The sequence below is a fragment of the Ambystoma mexicanum genome, chromosome 2p (assembly GCF_040938575.1).
Source record: "Ambystoma mexicanum isolate Mex_15411 chromosome 2p, UKY_AmexF1_1, whole genome shotgun sequence".
Taxonomy (NCBI): Eukaryota; Metazoa; Chordata; class Amphibia; order Caudata; family Ambystomatidae; genus Ambystoma; species Ambystoma mexicanum.
This window is the reverse complement of record NC_090923.1, coordinates 366,497,657-366,515,785: the sequence shown is the minus strand read 5'-3', so window position 1 is coordinate 366,515,785 and position 18,129 is coordinate 366,497,657. Positions and strand designations below refer to the sequence as shown.

The 18,129-nt window shown below is 45.2% G+C and overlaps 1 protein-coding gene across 1 annotated transcript in view; it reads left to right on the top strand.

Moving 5' to 3' along the window:
• Nucleotides 1-17,473, top strand: part of ATXN7 (ataxin 7) — a 950,731-nt gene extending 933,258 nt beyond the window's left edge. The window contains exon 11 of the mRNA XM_069643713.1: nt 13,095-17,473. Within this exon, the coding sequence (XP_069499814.1) occupies nt 13,095-13,112 (18 nt within the window). The 3' untranslated portion in view covers nt 13,113-17,473. The remainder of the gene's footprint in view (nt 1-13,094) is intronic.
• Nucleotides 17,474-18,129: the final 656 nt, after the last annotated feature.

Genomic DNA, 18,129 nt, shown 5'->3' with positions numbered 1-18,129 from the left:
AGATGTTGCTGTGGTGCTCTGGATGGAGGCGTGGCGTAGCGTGATGGAATTCAGGTAAGACTGATGGAATTCGATGTTTTGGAAGCACGCGTTCTAATATTTTTCCCTTTCTCGTTATCGCAGGTCGCAATGTTCGAACAGCAGCTGTGGTAGAGGTTCGCCAGAAGTCCTTAAGCTAGTACTCACAGGTGAGTGATGTTTCTTCTTCTCGGTTTCCACAGATTGCAGCCCAGTTGAGATGCTGAGTGCTGGATGGTGTTTTCTCAGGTAAGACAGAATAATCTTGTTCTTGCAGGATTACAGGAAGATGCTGAAGACCAGGAGCTGGACACAGTAAGCGTCACGCTGCTGGTTGCATAATAACACGAAGCATGTTCTGTAGTCAGGGTGTGGTTTATATAGCCCAGGTTAAGTAGTACCAGGGAAAGGTAGTTCCAGACCTGCCACACCCAAAACACTAGACCGCATGGCTTGGTTCTTAGAACTAGACTGCGGGTTCTTCCATGTTGGATTTAAAGCCCCATGTACATAAATGGGACCTAGTTTGAACAGCCCTTGCTTCCTACATATGAGCCTGGTGCCAAAGGCGCCAGGACTGGCTCAAGGAGCCCTTTGTCATGCCTGCTGCCTCAGTTTAGTTTCCTCAGAGGATGTGTAGCTCCACAGAATGAGCGTTATGCCCACAGAACAGCGAGACCATTTTATTCACAATGGAAGCTGTTGCATACGCTTTGTGAACGGCAGAAGATACGGGGCGTTTGGCGGTAGAATCACGTGACTTGATTACGTGATGTCGCCATATGTATATAATCATCTAATGGTGCTGCCACCGTGCTTCTGATTGTTGGTTCCCGCTATAGCTAATTTCCGGCACTCTCAGCCTTTTTAGCTCATCCTAGCCTCCCTGCCGTGTCATTGCTGGACCCAGTCACCACCGCATTCCTTCAGTGTGACGTTACCAGCTGCATTCTTCCAAGCAGGAGGTCTTTCCTCCTCTGCAGTTTCCTGTGCTGCTGCATGAACTCTAAAGCCGGGAATGCGTGAAACCAGCGTTCCCCTGTCTCGCGGTTACTTGTTCCCCACGGGAGTCCTCGGCGGTGAATATCAGCTGCAGCAGGAATTGGGAACGCGGTTGTCAGCGTTCTCCTAACTAGCAGTTTTTTCTAACCACTGGTTCTGTGAGCAGTGTTCCAAACCCTCATTGATTAAGGAACGTATTCAGAGCAGTGTTCCTATTCTTTCATTGAGATGTGAAGGTCTTCATTCACACGCCATAAAGACTTTAAGGTAACCTTTGGAACCTACTACTTTTATTATCTTCATTTGGGTTATATTCATTTCTTCAGTTGGACGTTAAAATACAGAAGTATTTAAGGGCCTTGGAACTGCTTCCCCAGAAGAATGGAGTATTTACTTTCCTCATGAACCCTGATATAGATTGGATAACATTGTGCACAGAACTTTGGGACGCTAACCAGGTGTGCACCAACCCGGCTCTATCGTGACCCTCATGTCGTTCGGGATTAGATTCCCTACTAACCTTTCCTTCTCCCAGTAGTTTCCGGATTGGATTATTTATGTTCTACACAAATTCTTGCAGTTCCTTCACCACAGGTTAATGTGGGTTCTACAGGGGCATATAGTGCATGTACATCAATAACCAGATACGTATAGGTCTTTTTATTTTACAGATTGGTGCTTGTTCTCGCTCTTTGCCCTTTCCATTGATCACTCAATCTGTCTGTTTACATATCAGACAGAGTGTCTTATCAACTGGAAGGTCTCTTATTGAACTACTAGTCTTCTTTCTGGTATTCTTCACGGTGGAACACGAGATACAGCACGCTCATCACGTATCCTTTTATTAAGGTCTGACCTGACCCCCTGTATCCTTTACAAATATCGTGAGTTTGGTTGATATCTGATTGTGGTTTTATATAACCCAGACCCTGTGCATGACACCCTTTTGCAGTGGTTTTAAGACCCTCAGGGTTCTGGTGGGAACCTGCTTGTGGCACAACTTGTGCCCCTTCACAGTGGTCATGACGTTCACATCCTCTAGGTGCATCATTAATGTCTACCACAATGGCCCTGTCATGGCCTAGTGTCCTCAACCCAATCTTTTTCTCTTTCGCCGGCACCTTCCGGCCCTCATCAACTTTCACCTTCTCCTGCTACTCCTTCTCTGTACAGCCTTCACCACCTCCGACCGGTGTACCACCTCCCTGTACCCTCCATGGAAATCCATCCAGCTACTCTGAAGGCTCGATCTGCTGTCAAACATTCTTTGATATCAACGTCCTCGCTCTCATTGAGGTGTGGTTTAATGACGGCTCAGTCACTGCTTTTGACTCCCTTCTCCCTGACTGGTACAAGTGTCTCTCCAAGCCCCGGCCCAACCGATCTGGTGGGGAAGTTTCTCTGATCTTTCCGGATTGTGTCTATACCTCTCAGACCCACCCAGTCCTGCTCCTCCTTTGAAAGTCTTGTCTGCAAGCTTGGTGTCTTCCCAACTCTCTCTTAACCTTGGCACTATCGGCCCCTGGCCCTGTGTCTAACTTCCTTTCTGAATGGGCTGACTTCACATCCTCCCTTCTCACTTCTACCTCTAAACTCCTTCTCCTTGCAGACTTCAACATCCACCTTGATTACAGTGTTCCTTCCTCCACACTCTTCTGTGATCTCTGTACTTCTCTCACTATTCTCCCCACCGGCGCTACCCACTCTGCCGGATACATTCTAGATGCCTTCATCCCCACTGATCTCCTGCTCTCCAATCCTCTCATACCCCTCTCTCCTGGTCTGGCCACTTTTTTTTTTTCTCCTCATCTCCCTGACAGAGCCTCCACCAGCACAGCCAGCCTCCTTTGCAGTTATCCGGTCGATGAAGTTAGTGGCAGTTGCTCTGCTGCCTCCACCTTCACCCCCGCCTCATGACTCTCCCACTGACTCTGTCCTTGCCAATCTTCATCTTGCCACCACTAACTCTCTTGACATTCTTACCCCTGTCATGAGGACCAGCCTGAATCTCGCCTCTAAATGGAACAGCTGGTATGACTCTAACTTAGCCTCACTGAAATGCAAGTGCAGAGCTGCTGAATGGGAGTGGCTGACCTCGGGTGCATCCTCTGACAAACTAGCCCGTTGGATGCTCCAAAGGCAATACCGTCTCTCTATCTGCTCGAAGAAGAGGGCCCACATCGAGGCCTGCATCTCTAGAGCCTCTAACAACACGGCTGAACTCTTCAAAATCTGCAAGGAACTACCCAATTAATCTGCAGGCTCCACCTTGCGTCTTTCCTCTCAGGCCCTCTGTACTGCACTGGCCTCCCATTTCACCTCTAAAGCCCAAGACATTCTGACCTCTCTTCTCCGCCTTCCTCCATTCCTCACCTTGTCCTCCTGCCTCCTTGGTCTCTCTTCCTCTCCCACCCGCTCTCTTCTCCTTCTCACCTATCCCAACGGAAGAGGTCTCTATGGTGGTCCACTCTATGAAGGTCTCAACCAAACAGGGTTCTCCCTATTCTTCCAGAACCATTAAGGACAATATCCACTCCCTCGCTCCGGCTCTTGGTGACTTCGGCAACCACTGGTTAGCATCTGGCTCTTTCCCTTCTTCTCCGAAGCATACCCTTGTGCAGCCCCTCCTATAAAAAAAAACCTTCAGCAACCCCTTGTACCCGGCCAACTACCGCCCTATCAACTACCGCCCTGTCTCTACTACACCCTTCCTTGGGGAACTCCTGGAGAACTTGGTCATCCCTCCAACTGACCAACTGACCAACATACAGAGCTTGTTGGTTGTTTACATAACCATCATTCAAGGGGATTGGGTCCTCCGACGTATTCCATATCTATGACAGTAATCACCACAGCTGTGCTGCTTCGGAAAATCTTTCTGCGTCGATGTCGATACGCCGCCCTCGAGGACCTCCTCTGATGGCCGACGTCACTGGATGTTATAAGTAGGACACACGACGCCTGTAGCCTCAGTTCCATTTTTTCCGCGAACGTGTTCGCTTCGGAGATCTCGGCACGCCTCGACTCTTTGGAGTTTCTGTTCTTTCGGTTCTTCGAACATGTTCGATTGTGAAGAAAAAGTTCTTTGAGATGTCTACCTCTTGAAGCCCAGACGCAGGGTGCGGGGACTGTGGATCCAAGATGTCGGTGACACTCGCACGACGCCTGCCTCTGGTGCTTTGGGGAGGCCCATGACACGGATGATTGTATCTACTGCCAGTCGCTTATGTCCAAAGCCTTGCGGGAGCGCAAGAAAAAATTGTCGGTCAGTAAGGTGTCCAAGCCCCAGAAGTAGAGGTCCACAGGGCTTTCGACGGACGATTCGAGGGGCGCCTCTCTGCATCGTCGTCGGAAGTCCAGTGGGTCTCGGTCCCGGAGTGGGTCCCGCCACACCTCTGCATCTTCGAGGCACTCCCGGAAGCGCCGTCATCGGTCGCCTTCCCTGTCCTCATCCGAGGACTCCGCCCGTCGGCGGGTCACTTATCCCACCAAGCATGCGACTCCGGAGGAATGGGCTTCCTTCTGTAAGAAAATGTTAGCGATTCTCGAATCGCAGGGCACTGGTCCGTCCGTGCCTCCGAGTGGGGTCGGTCGTGATCGGACTAGAGACACTGCTCGAACGCCTTCGGGCTCGGGTGGTCGGCACGAGTCGCAGGAACAGTGCCGCTCGGACAAGAGGAATCATTCTAGTCATACCCGTTCCAAGTCCCGGTCCTCGACGCGCTCGAGACCGTGTGCACCTGTGACTTCTTCAGGGAAGACGTCGACGCCTGTGGCGCCGAGGTCATCTAGGGACTCTCTTGAGGCTCCGCCTCTGAGGAAGTCGTCAACGCCATCGGCGCCCAGACTGTCGAGGGACACGCTCGGGGCTCCGTCCTCGAGGCCTGTGTCGACGCCGTTGATGCTGTCGGCGCCGCATTCGGCGTCAACACAGATTCACTCGAGGCTGTTTCGACGGGGGTACCCCGGGGCACGGTGGAACCCCCTAGAAAGGCTCTGGCCAAGGCCAAGCATGGCTTTGTTCCCCATTCTGTGCCCACTTTCCGCCATCTTGAGTACATTTCGGAGGTGGATGAGGGCTCTGATGATGGCATGGTTCCTGATACGGTGCCAGATGAGTCTCTCGGGCCATAGCCAGATTGAGGACCTGCATCAGTCCCTACATGACGCCAGTGGTCTGGACACCTCTCCGGAGGTGGAGTTTTGTAGGCCTGAGCCTGGCACCCATGCCGACTCCTTGTACCGGCGCCTTATGTCTAGGGTCACCAAGTACTTGGGGTGGTCTGCTCCCCCAGGGGATTTTCTTTAGGATGACCTTACGGATATCCTCGACCAAGGTCCACCAACTGACCCGGTACTGCCGTTCCATATGGCTCTACAGAGGAGGGTGGCGGCGGCTTGGAGTGCTCCGGAAAGTCTCCCGGCAGTGGGCAAGGCAAAGCAGGCGTTGTATCCTACCATCCCTCCTGATAGGGACGACAAGCGTTATGATGGTTGGGCTAAGAAAGTGTTTTCTTCAGGGGTTATGGCTCTTCAGGTGGCCAACTCCATATGTGCCTTGTCCGTTTCATGCACACACTGTGGAACTGTTTCCTTAGCGGCTGAACACATTCCCAAAGGGGACAAATGGAATGGTTTTCTTGCTATGGTCTGGGATGGCAAGGAAGCCATGTGTGAGGCCGTTCAGTCGGGTTTGGACATGGCAGATTGTGTCAGCCGGTCCATGGCGGCGAGCACCGTAATACTCAGGTTTGCGTGGTTGCGGAAGTCGAGGTTTGCTCCTGATGTGCAGGCCTCCCCAACATGCCCTTTGATGGTGTCCATCTTTTTGGCAGCAAGCCTGACGAGAGCCTTGAGAAGTTGCAGACCTCCAAAGCTGCAGCAAAGTCGTTGGACGCTGCAGTTCACCAACCTCCGCCTTTTCGTCCTAGGAGACAGCAATGGAGGGGAGGTTCTTTTCATTATTACTCATCCTTTGGTAAAGCGAGAGGAGCTGCCAGTCAAAGGGGCCACCGTAGGAGTGCCAGAGGTGGAAAGCAAGGTACTCGAGGTGCCAAGGCCACTCTGGCAGTTGCCTCTTTGCCCTCAGGCAACGCCGCTTCAGCTCAGTCATGAGGCCATGTCCCATGGTTCGCCAGTTGGGGGGGGGGGGGGAGGCTGTTGCAGCATCTTGTCGAATGGTGTGCCATTACTTCAGATGTGTGTGTTCTGGAGATCATAGCCCACGGCTACTATCTTCCCTTTCGGCAGAGGCCTCACGACAATCCACCGGGAATCTCTCGTTGCAGAGTCCGGGTCGGCTCCTTGTGCAGGAGGTTCAAGACTTGCTGGAGAAAGGCGCCATAGAACTGGTGCCTGTAGCGGAGAGGAACAAGGGATGGTATTCCCCTTATTTTTTGATTTCCAAGAAAGATGGGGGATTGAGACCCATCATGGACTTGCGCGGTTTGAACAAACTCCTCAGGAAGGACAAGTTCAAGATGGTTACTCTTTCTCAAGTCCTCCAGGCCCTTCAACTTCAGGACTGGTTGGTGTGTCTCGACCTCAAGGATGCTTATTTTCATGTGCCGATCCATCCAAAGCACAAGAAGTACCTGAGGTTCACGGTTGGCGACTTGCACTTAGTTTCGGGTCCTGCCGTTCGGATTGACCTCCGCCCCGAGGGTCTTCACCAAGCTCATGGTAGTGGTGGCAGCGCATCTCAGGAAAGGAGGGATTCACGTCTACCCCTACCTGGACGATTGGTTGATCAGAGCGCTCTCTCCCGATCAAGTCCTGGATCATCTGTCCGTCACCTGCCACTCCCTCCACAAGCTGGGCTTCTCCTTCAACTTCAAGAAGTCCCACTTGACGCCAACTGAAAGGCTCCAGTACATCGGAGCAGTGCTCGACACGTCCCTGGGGCAGTGTTTTCCTGCCCAGGTGAGGGCTCATCACATTCAGCAGATGGTGCACAAGTTTCAGCATGCCCAGAGTCTCCCAGTGTTCGAGTTCTTGAGATTGCTCGGCCTCATGGCATCTTGCATTCTTCTGGTGCCAGAGGCCACGTTGCGGATGAGATCTTTGCAGTGGGCACTCAAGCTCCAGTGGTCTCAGTCCTCCGGCAGGATGTCGGACCCCATTCAGGTGCCGTCCTCGGGCGCCAAGGACCTTCTGTGGTGGGTTGTCGAAGGGAGCTCCGTTTTGGCTACCCTGGCCGGAGGTGACGATCGTGACAACTCATCCCTAACGGGATGGGGAGCTCATGCCAACGAGTTGACAATCAGCGGTCGTTTGTCTCCGTCGGAGTCCAGACTCCATATCAATCTGTTGGAGCTGAGGGCCATGCACTACCTCAACAAAAAGGGGGCAGGGGGCAGGGTCACTTCGTCTGTGCAGGGAGGCGATGCAGCTCTGGTTCTGCGCAATCAAGCAGGAAGTTTCGATCTCGGCAGTTCATCTGGCTGGAGACGACAACGAGATGGCGGACGCTCTGAGCAGGCAGAGCGCGATCTCTCACGAGTGGGAGTTGGCTCAGGAGATTCTCCTGGAGATCTTCGCCCTTTGGGGACCCCCTCAAGTGGATCTCTTCGCCTCCAGTGTCAACCGGAAGTGCGAAAGGTTCTGCTCGCAGGAATTTCCTCCAAGGGGAGCCTTAGGAGACGCGTTTGTGGTGGAGTGGTCATTCCCCCCCCTGCTGTACGCGTTTCCTCCAGTTCCCGTCATCCCGCAAGTGCTGCGGAGGTTACGAAGGTTCGGTTCCCGGATGATCCTCATTGCTCCGGCATGGGCCCGGAGGACGTGGTACCCGGACCTTCTCGACTTGTCCATCTGCCCTCCACGTCTTCCCTACCGAGATGATCTGCTCTCACGGGAGGGAGGTTAAGGGGGGGGGTTAGGTTCTCCATCCAGAGGTCAGATCCTTCATCCTTGGTTTCTGAAAGGTTGAGTTATAAGGATTGGGACATCACTGAAGATGTGATGGAGGTGTTGCTTTCGGCCAGAAGGCCCGCAACAAAGTCCCTGCACCGTTGCCGTTGGAAAAAGTTCTGCGACTGGTGCAGGGTTAAGAATGTGGATCCATTTTCATGTGACATTCCTGTGGTTCTGTCTTTTTTGCTTTCTTTAGCCCACAGTGGCTTGCAAGTGGGTACCATTAAAGGTTACCTGGCGGCACTGTCCATATTTAAGCGCTCGTCTGAAGAGTGTTCTTATTTTAAAATCCCTTTAATTTCTCGGTTTCTAAAAGGGCTCACTAATGTGTTGCCTCTGTCACCTTTCCAGGTACCCGGTTGGGATTTGAACCTTGTCCTCAAGTTTCTGATGGGTGCTCCGTTTGAGCCTTTGCATTCGTGCCCTTTGAGAATGTTAACTTTTAAAACTGTAATTTTGGTTGCGGTCACTTCCGCGCGCAGATTGAGTTACAGGCACTTTCAGTTAAGCCACCCTTCACTGTATTTCACAAGGACAGGGTTGTCCTTAGAGTTCGTCCTTCGTTTCTTCCGAAGGTGGTGTCGGAATTTCATTTGGGCCAGAAGGTTATTCTTCCGGCATTTTATCCTCCTGCGCATCCTGGTAAGGAAGAGCAAAGGCTCCATAGGCTCGATCCTAGGAGAGCTTTAAGCTTTTATATTTCACGCATGCGGGCCCATTCTACCAGGGGTATGGCTGCCTCTACTGCCCTACAGAGGGTTGTTCCTATTCGTAATGGAGTTTGTTAGACTCCAAATCACAGAAAAATACATGAGGGGAGAAAGTCCCACTCTCTCTAGGTTAGAAATTAAAAGTCCTAAAGTCCATCAAAAAAAGCTGGGGGTCGCTAAGGTAGAAGGGAATTGGCACATTTCTGAGAATCCTCCCGTACATTTCCCAAATGACTTGCACTGAACCTGCCAGAACTGTGTTAGACCTTGTTGATGGTGGCAAGAGATTCAAACGACTTAAGGGATACCTTGTAGAAACAGTTGGTCCTAAAGTGTCACCTATGGCTAAGCTAATACGTGAGAAAATGAACTGAATCATCGTAGTGTAAGCAGCATCTATGAGAGTGTGCATTTCCTCAACAACACAATATCCTATTCCTATCCCTTATCTCATGATGTTCTTCCCCTCAACTTACTGTATCAAAAGGTGAAAAATGTTTTGTACCTAAACTCTTGCCTTGTCAATAATACATGAATAGCCTGATGATGCTCTTGGTAGTACATTGTATTTCTATCAAATTGACGAATCATTTTGAATCGAAACAATGTCATGTCTGGAGGGGAAAGATGAGAGCTTTTGTTCCTTTAATCACTCAACTCCACAAGATAGTCTGACAATAAACTGCTGCTAAAGGAAGTTAGTACAGAAGTAAATAATTACACTTTTAGCCAAGATTGTATGCAGTACCCGTTGGGTGCACTACAACAACTTTGACCTCCTGGCAATAGAGACCCAACCTTTGGTACAAGTCTGAACTGCACAGGTTGGTAGTGTGGTTGAGCAGCCAGGCTTATCTCAAGAGGGGTCAATGTGAGCAGTAATGTTGTGACACAGAGCTTCACAGTAGCAGTTGTTCAAATAAACACACTCGGGGTTTCTTGCTAAAACAATTATTAATTTATTTCAGTCAGTTGTAAAGCCGCCTTCAGAAGGGAGCAAAATATGTAAATATACTTCAAAACGCACTTAGTTTCTCTAAATTAGATGATCCCCATTGGGGATGGCACACAGCCACTTCCTACACACTCGGGTAACTTAAATAGCTAGGACACTGTGGACATTGCTTTATCACTAGTACATTTAGAACAATACTGAGTTTAGTGTAAAAGATAGAAGAGAGGAATAAAACAAAGGTTGACAAATAATTCACAAATGGGTAAGTACTTTTGAAAACCTTCCATTGGCAAATATGTTGAACCCTTTTCTGGGGGAAGGGATAAAGCACAGAGTCAAAGGTGAGAAGAGTCTCTCAGGAAGTCAGGACAGCCAATTTTAATTGCACAACGTCAAGGGCGGTTGGAGATCTTCTTTGCAGGTAGGTAAAAGGTCTTGCACAGTGTTTTTAGAAATGTTTGTAGCAAAATGGAACACTTGAAGGGCCTCAAGCTGGGAAGATTGTGAAGGGCAAAGCGTTAGCAACTCTGCAAGGTAATCAAGACAGGTCTCAACTGAAAGCAAGTAAGGCTACACAACAAGAGGTGAGTTCTTAGACTTTACAGTACCTCCGGTTAGAATAAATGGTTCAAGCTGGCTTCTGTTCCTGTACAGCTTTGCAGATCCTGTTGTTCCTGAGCCTCAGTTGTGAGGACAAGAGGTAGGACGTCTGAGAACTCCTGCTCTGCAATGGGAAGGTCATTGGCAGCAATGGGCAAATTTCAACTCGGCGGTTCTTCAGTGTTTCAGCTCCTCGCATCTGACAGCAACACTGTGGTTCTCGGATACCACTTCAGATTTTCCTTGCTTCTGGGGTCCACACTCTGTTGAGGTGGCTCAGGCTTGGTCAGTCCTGCAACAGGGAAGTCTGGAGGATCTTCCTAGTGGTCGGGTCAGACTTAAAAGCAACGCACACAATCTGGTGTTCCTCTCCCTGGCTCTTTGGTTCTAGCTGCAGCATCAGCAGTGGAAATATAACCAGCTTCAAGAGGATGTCCAGACGGGCATGATTGGTCCCACCAACTCAAAGGGAGAAGTCGTCCTTGCAGTGCATCAATAGTCGAGGCGAATTCAGAGCTTCAGCACAGCAGCAGGGCTTCACCGGGCAAACCAATGGTCCAGGAGTTGCAGCAGGCGTCTCTTTCAAGTTTTTCTTCGGATTACTTTGTCCAGTGGTCAACTGTGCCTTCCAAGCCTCTTTTGCAGGTTTCTCCCATTCATTGCAGCCTAGCTGTCAATTACACAGCAAGGTGGCTGTCCTTGTTGGACAGCCAGACATTCACCTTTGGGTGCATTCTTGTAACCAAGGGGATAGAGCACAGGGAGTTTGGGCACCTCCCTCACGTCCTCCCCTGCCGGACATACTGGAGCCAGAGGCGGGTTTCACTCATGAAGCCCACCAAAAGACAAAACAAACAAAGGGGCCAAACCTGGTTTGGCGCGCAGAGTAAATCTCAAGAAAGACCTTTCCAGCAAGAAATAGTCGAAAAAAGACTGGGTGCCTTACCGTGGCTGCGAATGCAGCTCGCAGTAAAAACACACAATGGTCGTAAAAAGTAAACCTCTGCCACCAGCTCACAATGGAAATTCACAATGTTGGTTGGATGGCAAGCTGGTCACTCAAGCATACCAAAGTATGCGTCATGGGGGAAGACCACTGTTATGAATTACTCATAGTTTTTTTGTGTTCCTAGTGAAGTGCTACAATTCCTGAGGTGAGTGAGTTAAGTAGCACACACTATCCTACATGTCTTTTATTGCTGTAATGAAGTATTTGGAGTCCAGTGGCTTCAGCAGTAGGAGACACCTGATTGCTTGGAGTTGGTATATGAGATGTTTAAGATCCAGGTAGATTCTGTTGCAGTGGTCTAATCTGAACAATTATAGCATTGTAATGAATTCATATTTTATTTTGCGGCATTTCAAAGTAAGAAATGACTTTGAAATGGGTTTTCTGAGTTACATAGTTTAGTTTGGGCCATTACATTCAAATTGACTCACATTCCTTGACCTTTTCCGAGACGTGTGGTGGGGCAGGACGCATTGAAAAGGCCCAATTGAATAAGATGCGTTTTTGATGCTTTTAAGCAGAGACGAATATCAATTGCCATTCTTGGATATTTTTTGGTAGTTTTGAGATGCAAGTTCTCATTTGTGTCGGGGTTTAGATTCAGAATGTCTGCCTATATCTGTAATGTAGTGGAGTCATCAATTGGGGAAGCTGAGTTTCTGATGTAAACATTGAAAAGCCAATGGGAAATACTTGCCTGCATGTTCACTACAGAAGTGACAGAGTTAAAGTTGCCAATCTTTACCCTATGTGGTGGTCACAAAAATTAGTTGGTCAGCCATTTTAGTGCTGCAATTATACTACAAACAAAAAACAGATCCACTTTGGGTATATGTATTAAGTGTTCCTGTGCGTGAGATCCCTTATCCAGCATTAGCCCACTGCAGGAAAACCATATGATCTAGGTTTCTGACGCACAAAAGAACTATCCCGAATGAAATATTGCTCGAGTCTTGGAGAAAGAGAGATGTTCCTAGCCATTGATGTCATCCAGTTATTAATAGTGACCAAAGAGGATCATTAATTAATGAGAAGTACAAAATGTGTGTTTTTGCAGTGTATGCAAAAGTAAGATTTGCTAAGTGACCAAATATAATCCTCAATTCAGTAAAATGCTTCTTCATTTTAAGCACCGGTTTAGTGAAGGTGGTGGTTTTATTTTGTGTTTTCTTTTAAGATGTTAGATTACTGTTAGACAGGTTTTTGTTAAAGGAAAAAAAGACAAGATCTTAAGAGTGGAATCCTTTTATTAGGCCGAAATATGGAGCTAGCCAAATAAGGGTATTGTGTCTACAGGATCCAATGTTTTTTTTTTCCCCCCTTCATTCATGTGAATCAACAAGTACTGCCTGAAAAGGAACCTGTAATCGTCACTAGATAGCAAGCTGGTTGCTGAAACATACAAATGGCGGACATGAGGAAGCATGTTAGGCATGGCAGGTGGAGAAAGGTACCCAGCCCCGTCCAACAGAGGACATACTTTGAGCTTCAGAAAACTAATGCTGGCTGTTCAAACGGGCGTTCAATGTGTTCCAACTTTACCTTAGAATATTAGACCGTTAGCACACCTGTACAGTTTAAAATGCAGTCCTTTTATTCCCTGGTCACCTGCTCAACCTGCATACAGACCACCCCCTTTCTCTCTGCATTCCCACCTGGTGTCTTGCCTCTCTTCCCCTGCCCCCTCAATTTTTAACCCAGTGTTACTAGAAATTGGCTTTCATCAAAGACTAATATAACAGCAAATTAGTGGAATTAATGTGACCTGTTAAGCAGAGCAAGCAAGTGTATTCAGTCTTTGGGAATAATTTTCACTGTCTCAAATAAGTAGTAATGTTTTAGTGATCTTGATTGCTCAGTTATGTTTTTTATTTCTTTATTTCAAAAGCCTAAAGCTCGTCCCTGACAGAGGATTTCATCACATCGCGTAGAGAAACTGTACGGCTTTCACTACAATCAAAACCTCCTAGTGGCACGCTGGATTCCAAGATGCCTTTGAGTTATCTCAGCTTCCCGTGGTCCTCAGGTGTGGCGATCAGCTGGACTTGTCAGCTCAAGGAATGCCTAAAGTCACGTCTGTAGCAGTGGTTGCTATTATTGCTGGACGCTGGGTGAAGTTCAGACTCGCAGTTACTCTGATCAGTGTTAACAGTGGACTTACCTGGTTGCTATCAATCTGTTAGACTGTATGTGCTTGGGTTGAACCTCTTGTTGCGTATAACAGGCTGGCAAGGCAGCAATGTGGAGAAAAAGATCACTGTAGATGTTTTGCACTGTCTTCTGCTGGTCCGTAAACCACAGTAAGGCGCAATACAAGAAAATAGCTCTCAGATGGGAATATGGCTCGAGTATTTTCATTGCAGTGTAGCAGTGATGACTAAAATAGCACAATCGGAAAAAGATCTGTTCTAATTAATGCCCAATATAGGCTAAGAAGCTGTCACTTTATTTTGTTGCAGCTTTGAGATGTCATTAAAATCATTGCTTTGCAGAAAGATTCACGTTTCACTGCAAATATATACGCAATTAATTAAATGAAGTTACCATAATGCAATGGTACGATAACAAAATAGTGTTTCCTCCAGTCATTCCCTCCCCTTCAATGTTTCAAGTTGTAGGGTGAAACCTGTCCTTTAAGCACTATTCTTAGTCTTATAAATGCTTCTCATTTTGTAACACTTATAACTACAGTATCGAAAATAGTAAAGGGTGAGAGGATTTTGAACAAATGACTATTTCACATTAAAATGCTGAATATTGCTGCACTTTTACCAATTAGCTAAGTTCTGATAATGTTGTCTCAAGCCAGGACACTGAAAGACACCAAGAATAAAGCTGTACCTTTGTTTTTCTTATGTTGTAAAATGATGCACCAAGGTAGAAAATCTAATGTTTGGAAGCTGACAATGCTCACGTATTTCACATGCTAGGGTTGTTCAGACTGACTCATGCCCTGAACTCTTTCCATATTTTTTCTCTTCTTCCTCACACCAGTCTCCACAAAATAATCCATATGCAAACTCTGGTTACATATCTGGAGTGCAGTTTAGCATCCTTTGCACAAAAATGTCTGCAGTTTAAATACGCAAATTTTGTTTAAATTTGGAATGTGCACACAGTTTAAAAAGGGACTGCTAAAACTTGAAGTGTGCTTAAATGGATAACTTCAAAGGTTAAAAGCAGCAGTTAAATAAAAGTGGCTTTGTTGAACAGTATAATAATGGCTCTCGTCTGCTATTCTAAAAGTAAAATACCACATAGCGATCGAGTAATTGGAAATATAGTAGTTTACATTCATGCGTTTTATATATGTCGGCTATGCTAGTTTGCTGGCACTCATTATGTCACTGATTTCCTGTGTGCAGTCGCGGAGCAGGGCATGCATGGTACAGGCTTTTGGTAGACATTGGTATTATCTTAGAGGGTCAAAATGTGAGCATCAAAATGCTGCTATAAACCAAATAAAGTTTTGTGACTATTTTGTCACTAGTATTGTAATGTCACAAGGCAAGATATTTTAACATGTAAAATAGTTTTATTGGGTCAAAATGTTTTACAGTTACTTGCTGTACATTATCTGCAGCATGGTAAAATATTGTCCTGTTCGATCCTAGTTGGCGTGTTTCCCTGTTGTGAACAACGTGTAATTTGTTTTTGGGGGAAGAGAAATCCTTGAAAATAATGTAGTTCCAAGACCTTCAATGTCATGTCCCTCGTGATCTATTTTAGATCTCATCCGTTTCCCATTCAGAAGACAAACTATTTTCTGGATGTGATATGTTCCTGGAGTGACTCTTAAGAAAAGTATATTTAAAAGTGTGCATAACGTTATGGTTATAAGAGTATGAATAAATTAAAATTACACAAATCAAGTTTAGGTTATAGTGAAGTAAACACTTGACACATCATTGACTTGAAGTAGTTATTCCCCTTAAACATCAATAAACTATGAACACTTTAACTTTCAATGGAATTTGTGGTTTACTGAGTAAACCAACAGACTTTTTCATTCCTGAGAAAATGTTGACAAAGTCAACAATACATCTGAAATCACAAGTGCCATTTGATTTATATGAATGAAAACTGTAGGCTGAAAAGACTTTCCAGAGCTAGTTTTTATGTTGGTGTGATGTCAATCTGAAGTCTTGTATCCATTGCACATTCAATTATGAAAATGTATGTTTATGCTTCTAATGACATGTCGGAGGGCTGGTGGCATTCAGAAACATGTACTTTGTAAGTTTGTATCTATATATACATTTCTGTTTGTTCTGGACTTTAGTCGCTTGGTAGCGCAATAATTTCTAAGCCATGTGAAAAAGAAGAGCAACGCTTGCTGTGTCTACAACTTTGCACTGCTTGTGGGCTTGTTTAAAGATAATGTGCTTGTAAAACATTTTAACAGGAACTCAAAGTTCCTTTTTCTATGCCTTTCAATGTAGTTTATTTTAGCCCAAGGGAAATGCCACTGGGAACTGTGCATGCTGCCCAGCAATGTTCGCTTTCTACTGTGAAATTTCTTTTGGAAAAAAAGGCTGTGAAGTTGTCTCATGGTTTTAATTTTGCTTCCCGCTCCCCAACATTTTTCTGAAGGACAGTTAGCAGGTCCAGATCTGAGCTGCCATCTGATCAAGCATTGAAAAGGGGGCAACTGTCAGGGAAAAATAATCAAGATGTTATTTCCTGTATTTAAAAAAAATGATGGTGTAAAAATGTTGTAGTAACGTATTTTTGTGGACTAGGGCTAGGTTGAACTGCTACTTTCAAAACTTAGTACTGTAAATAATTGAGGGAGCTTAAAATACAGTAGCACAATTTTTTCAACCTTGCTTATCTTGCAAAAAATGTAAGTACTGGTTTATGGATTGATTTAAATGCAAAATGAAAAATGTTTTATACGGTCTTGACCAGATTTCGTTAACTCCTGCAGTTTTCTGAACTTGAAAATGTGCTGGATGATGATCAAAGATGAGCGCGCAAAAAGCCTAATTTTTATATCTTTTATTTTGGAATTACTTATGTTAATTAAAATATTGAAGTATCCCTATTTCAGAATACATATTTTGTTAAGAAATATATTGTACATATTTAAATATGTATTTTTGCACAGGTCATTTTTCTTATATCCAGTTTTGGTACAATTGAACTCATCTACTATTTATTTATTATTAGATTAAAACCTTTATAATTTGAAGTGGTTCACTGCCAAGCAAATAGTAATATAACATGTCTACCTTTACAGATAAAGGGGATACTTCTGGTTTTTCAAAGTTGTTCCCATTCAGTGTCTTGGAAGTGGAATCATTAAAGGCTAAGTGGTCTAGGTGGCATTGCTTATATCGGTTGCCAGATTCTCAGACTACTGCTTCTCTCGTGTGTGTGTGTGTATGTGTGTGTGTGCGCGTTACTGATTTTAAAATTAATGGAAAAACTGAAAGTGCCTGATAAATAGTTACATCCCTGGACTGTTTAGACAGCTTTTCCTAAAAAATGACTTGAATGTTCAGATGTTTTTTTTTTCGAGCTTGCTTTGTCCACATGATTAGGATATCTGGAATATTTTTTTTAGAAAGGGTTTGAAGGGTAAACAAATGCTGAACTAATAATGTTAAAATGCTTCAAAAATTATCATTGGAGCACTCCCAATAAAAGAATGTCTATGGTTGGAAACATTTGCTGTTGGGCAGCATTTTGAAAAACTGTCTGAGCTATTCTCAACAGTGCAAGTAAAAAGAATGTTAAAAATATTTGTATTCCAAAAATGAAACAAAAAGTACCTCTTGAAACCTTAAAGAAAATGTCAGACTTAAAATGCAGCTTCACAACACATTTGTCTTCCTGTAAGAGTTCTCTTGCCAAGGAATTCCTCTTGTCTAAATCGTTGTAGACTGGTTTGAAGAGTAAGGTGTCATGAATAAGAAATGCATTATTTGTAAACGTGTGCAAGCCATCTTTACTTTTAAAGATAATTGAAAAATAAGCACTACATATTGTCAATGTGAATGTAGGTATGAACGTTACTTGATCCGTATTGAGCCGGTTTCTAAAAGCAATCTCCTGAGTTAACATGCATATAGTTGCATAATTTGTAAACCTAACCAAGAGCATCTGATCAGCTGGACTTTGTGTTGGCTGCTGTATAGTTCATGAACAAATGTCATGGGATAGAATATTACTTTGGATATTTAAAAGAAGATAAATATATAGTCTATTTGGTTTTTGTAACAAGTTTCTGTAAATAAAATAATTTATACTATTTATAAGAAAGTTGTGCTTTGCTTTATGAAGATGTGACTTGTTTATACACAAAGGTGATGCTGCACATGAAACCTCTAAACACCAGTTTGCATGAAATGACATGTATATTACATTACTGAGATTGATTTGTAACTTAAAGGAATGTGCTTTGACAAAGCATTATGGTAGTACGATGTAAGGTAAATGATTCTTGTTAATACTACTCTGAAATGGGAAGTAATGGTCACTGATCGCACATCTCAAACTAGTTTTCAAAAGGATTAGAAGTAGTACTTCAGCAATGGTCCTGATCTGCACTGTCGACATAGTGAGAATCTCATATTCCGAAGTATTTTCAATGGATACCAATAATGTACTTCTGTGGTTGGAATGGCCAAAATTGTACATGACTTCATCAAATTGTGCAAACTGAGTATCACTACGTATGTATTTCAGGTTTTTAAAAAAATAATTTAACAGGTTACTTGCATCATAATATTTCCGTAGTGCCATGGAAAATTAGGGCACACATACACCTTTTAAGCCACTCCAATGAATTTAGACTCCTCTAATCTGAAGAAACAATCGCAAATCTGTCACTTTGAATGGTATGGGTGCACGTGCAATACAGCTTGGCAGGGTTCCTATCTTCTATTTTTTTCTGTCCTCTGTGCCAAGACTTTCTG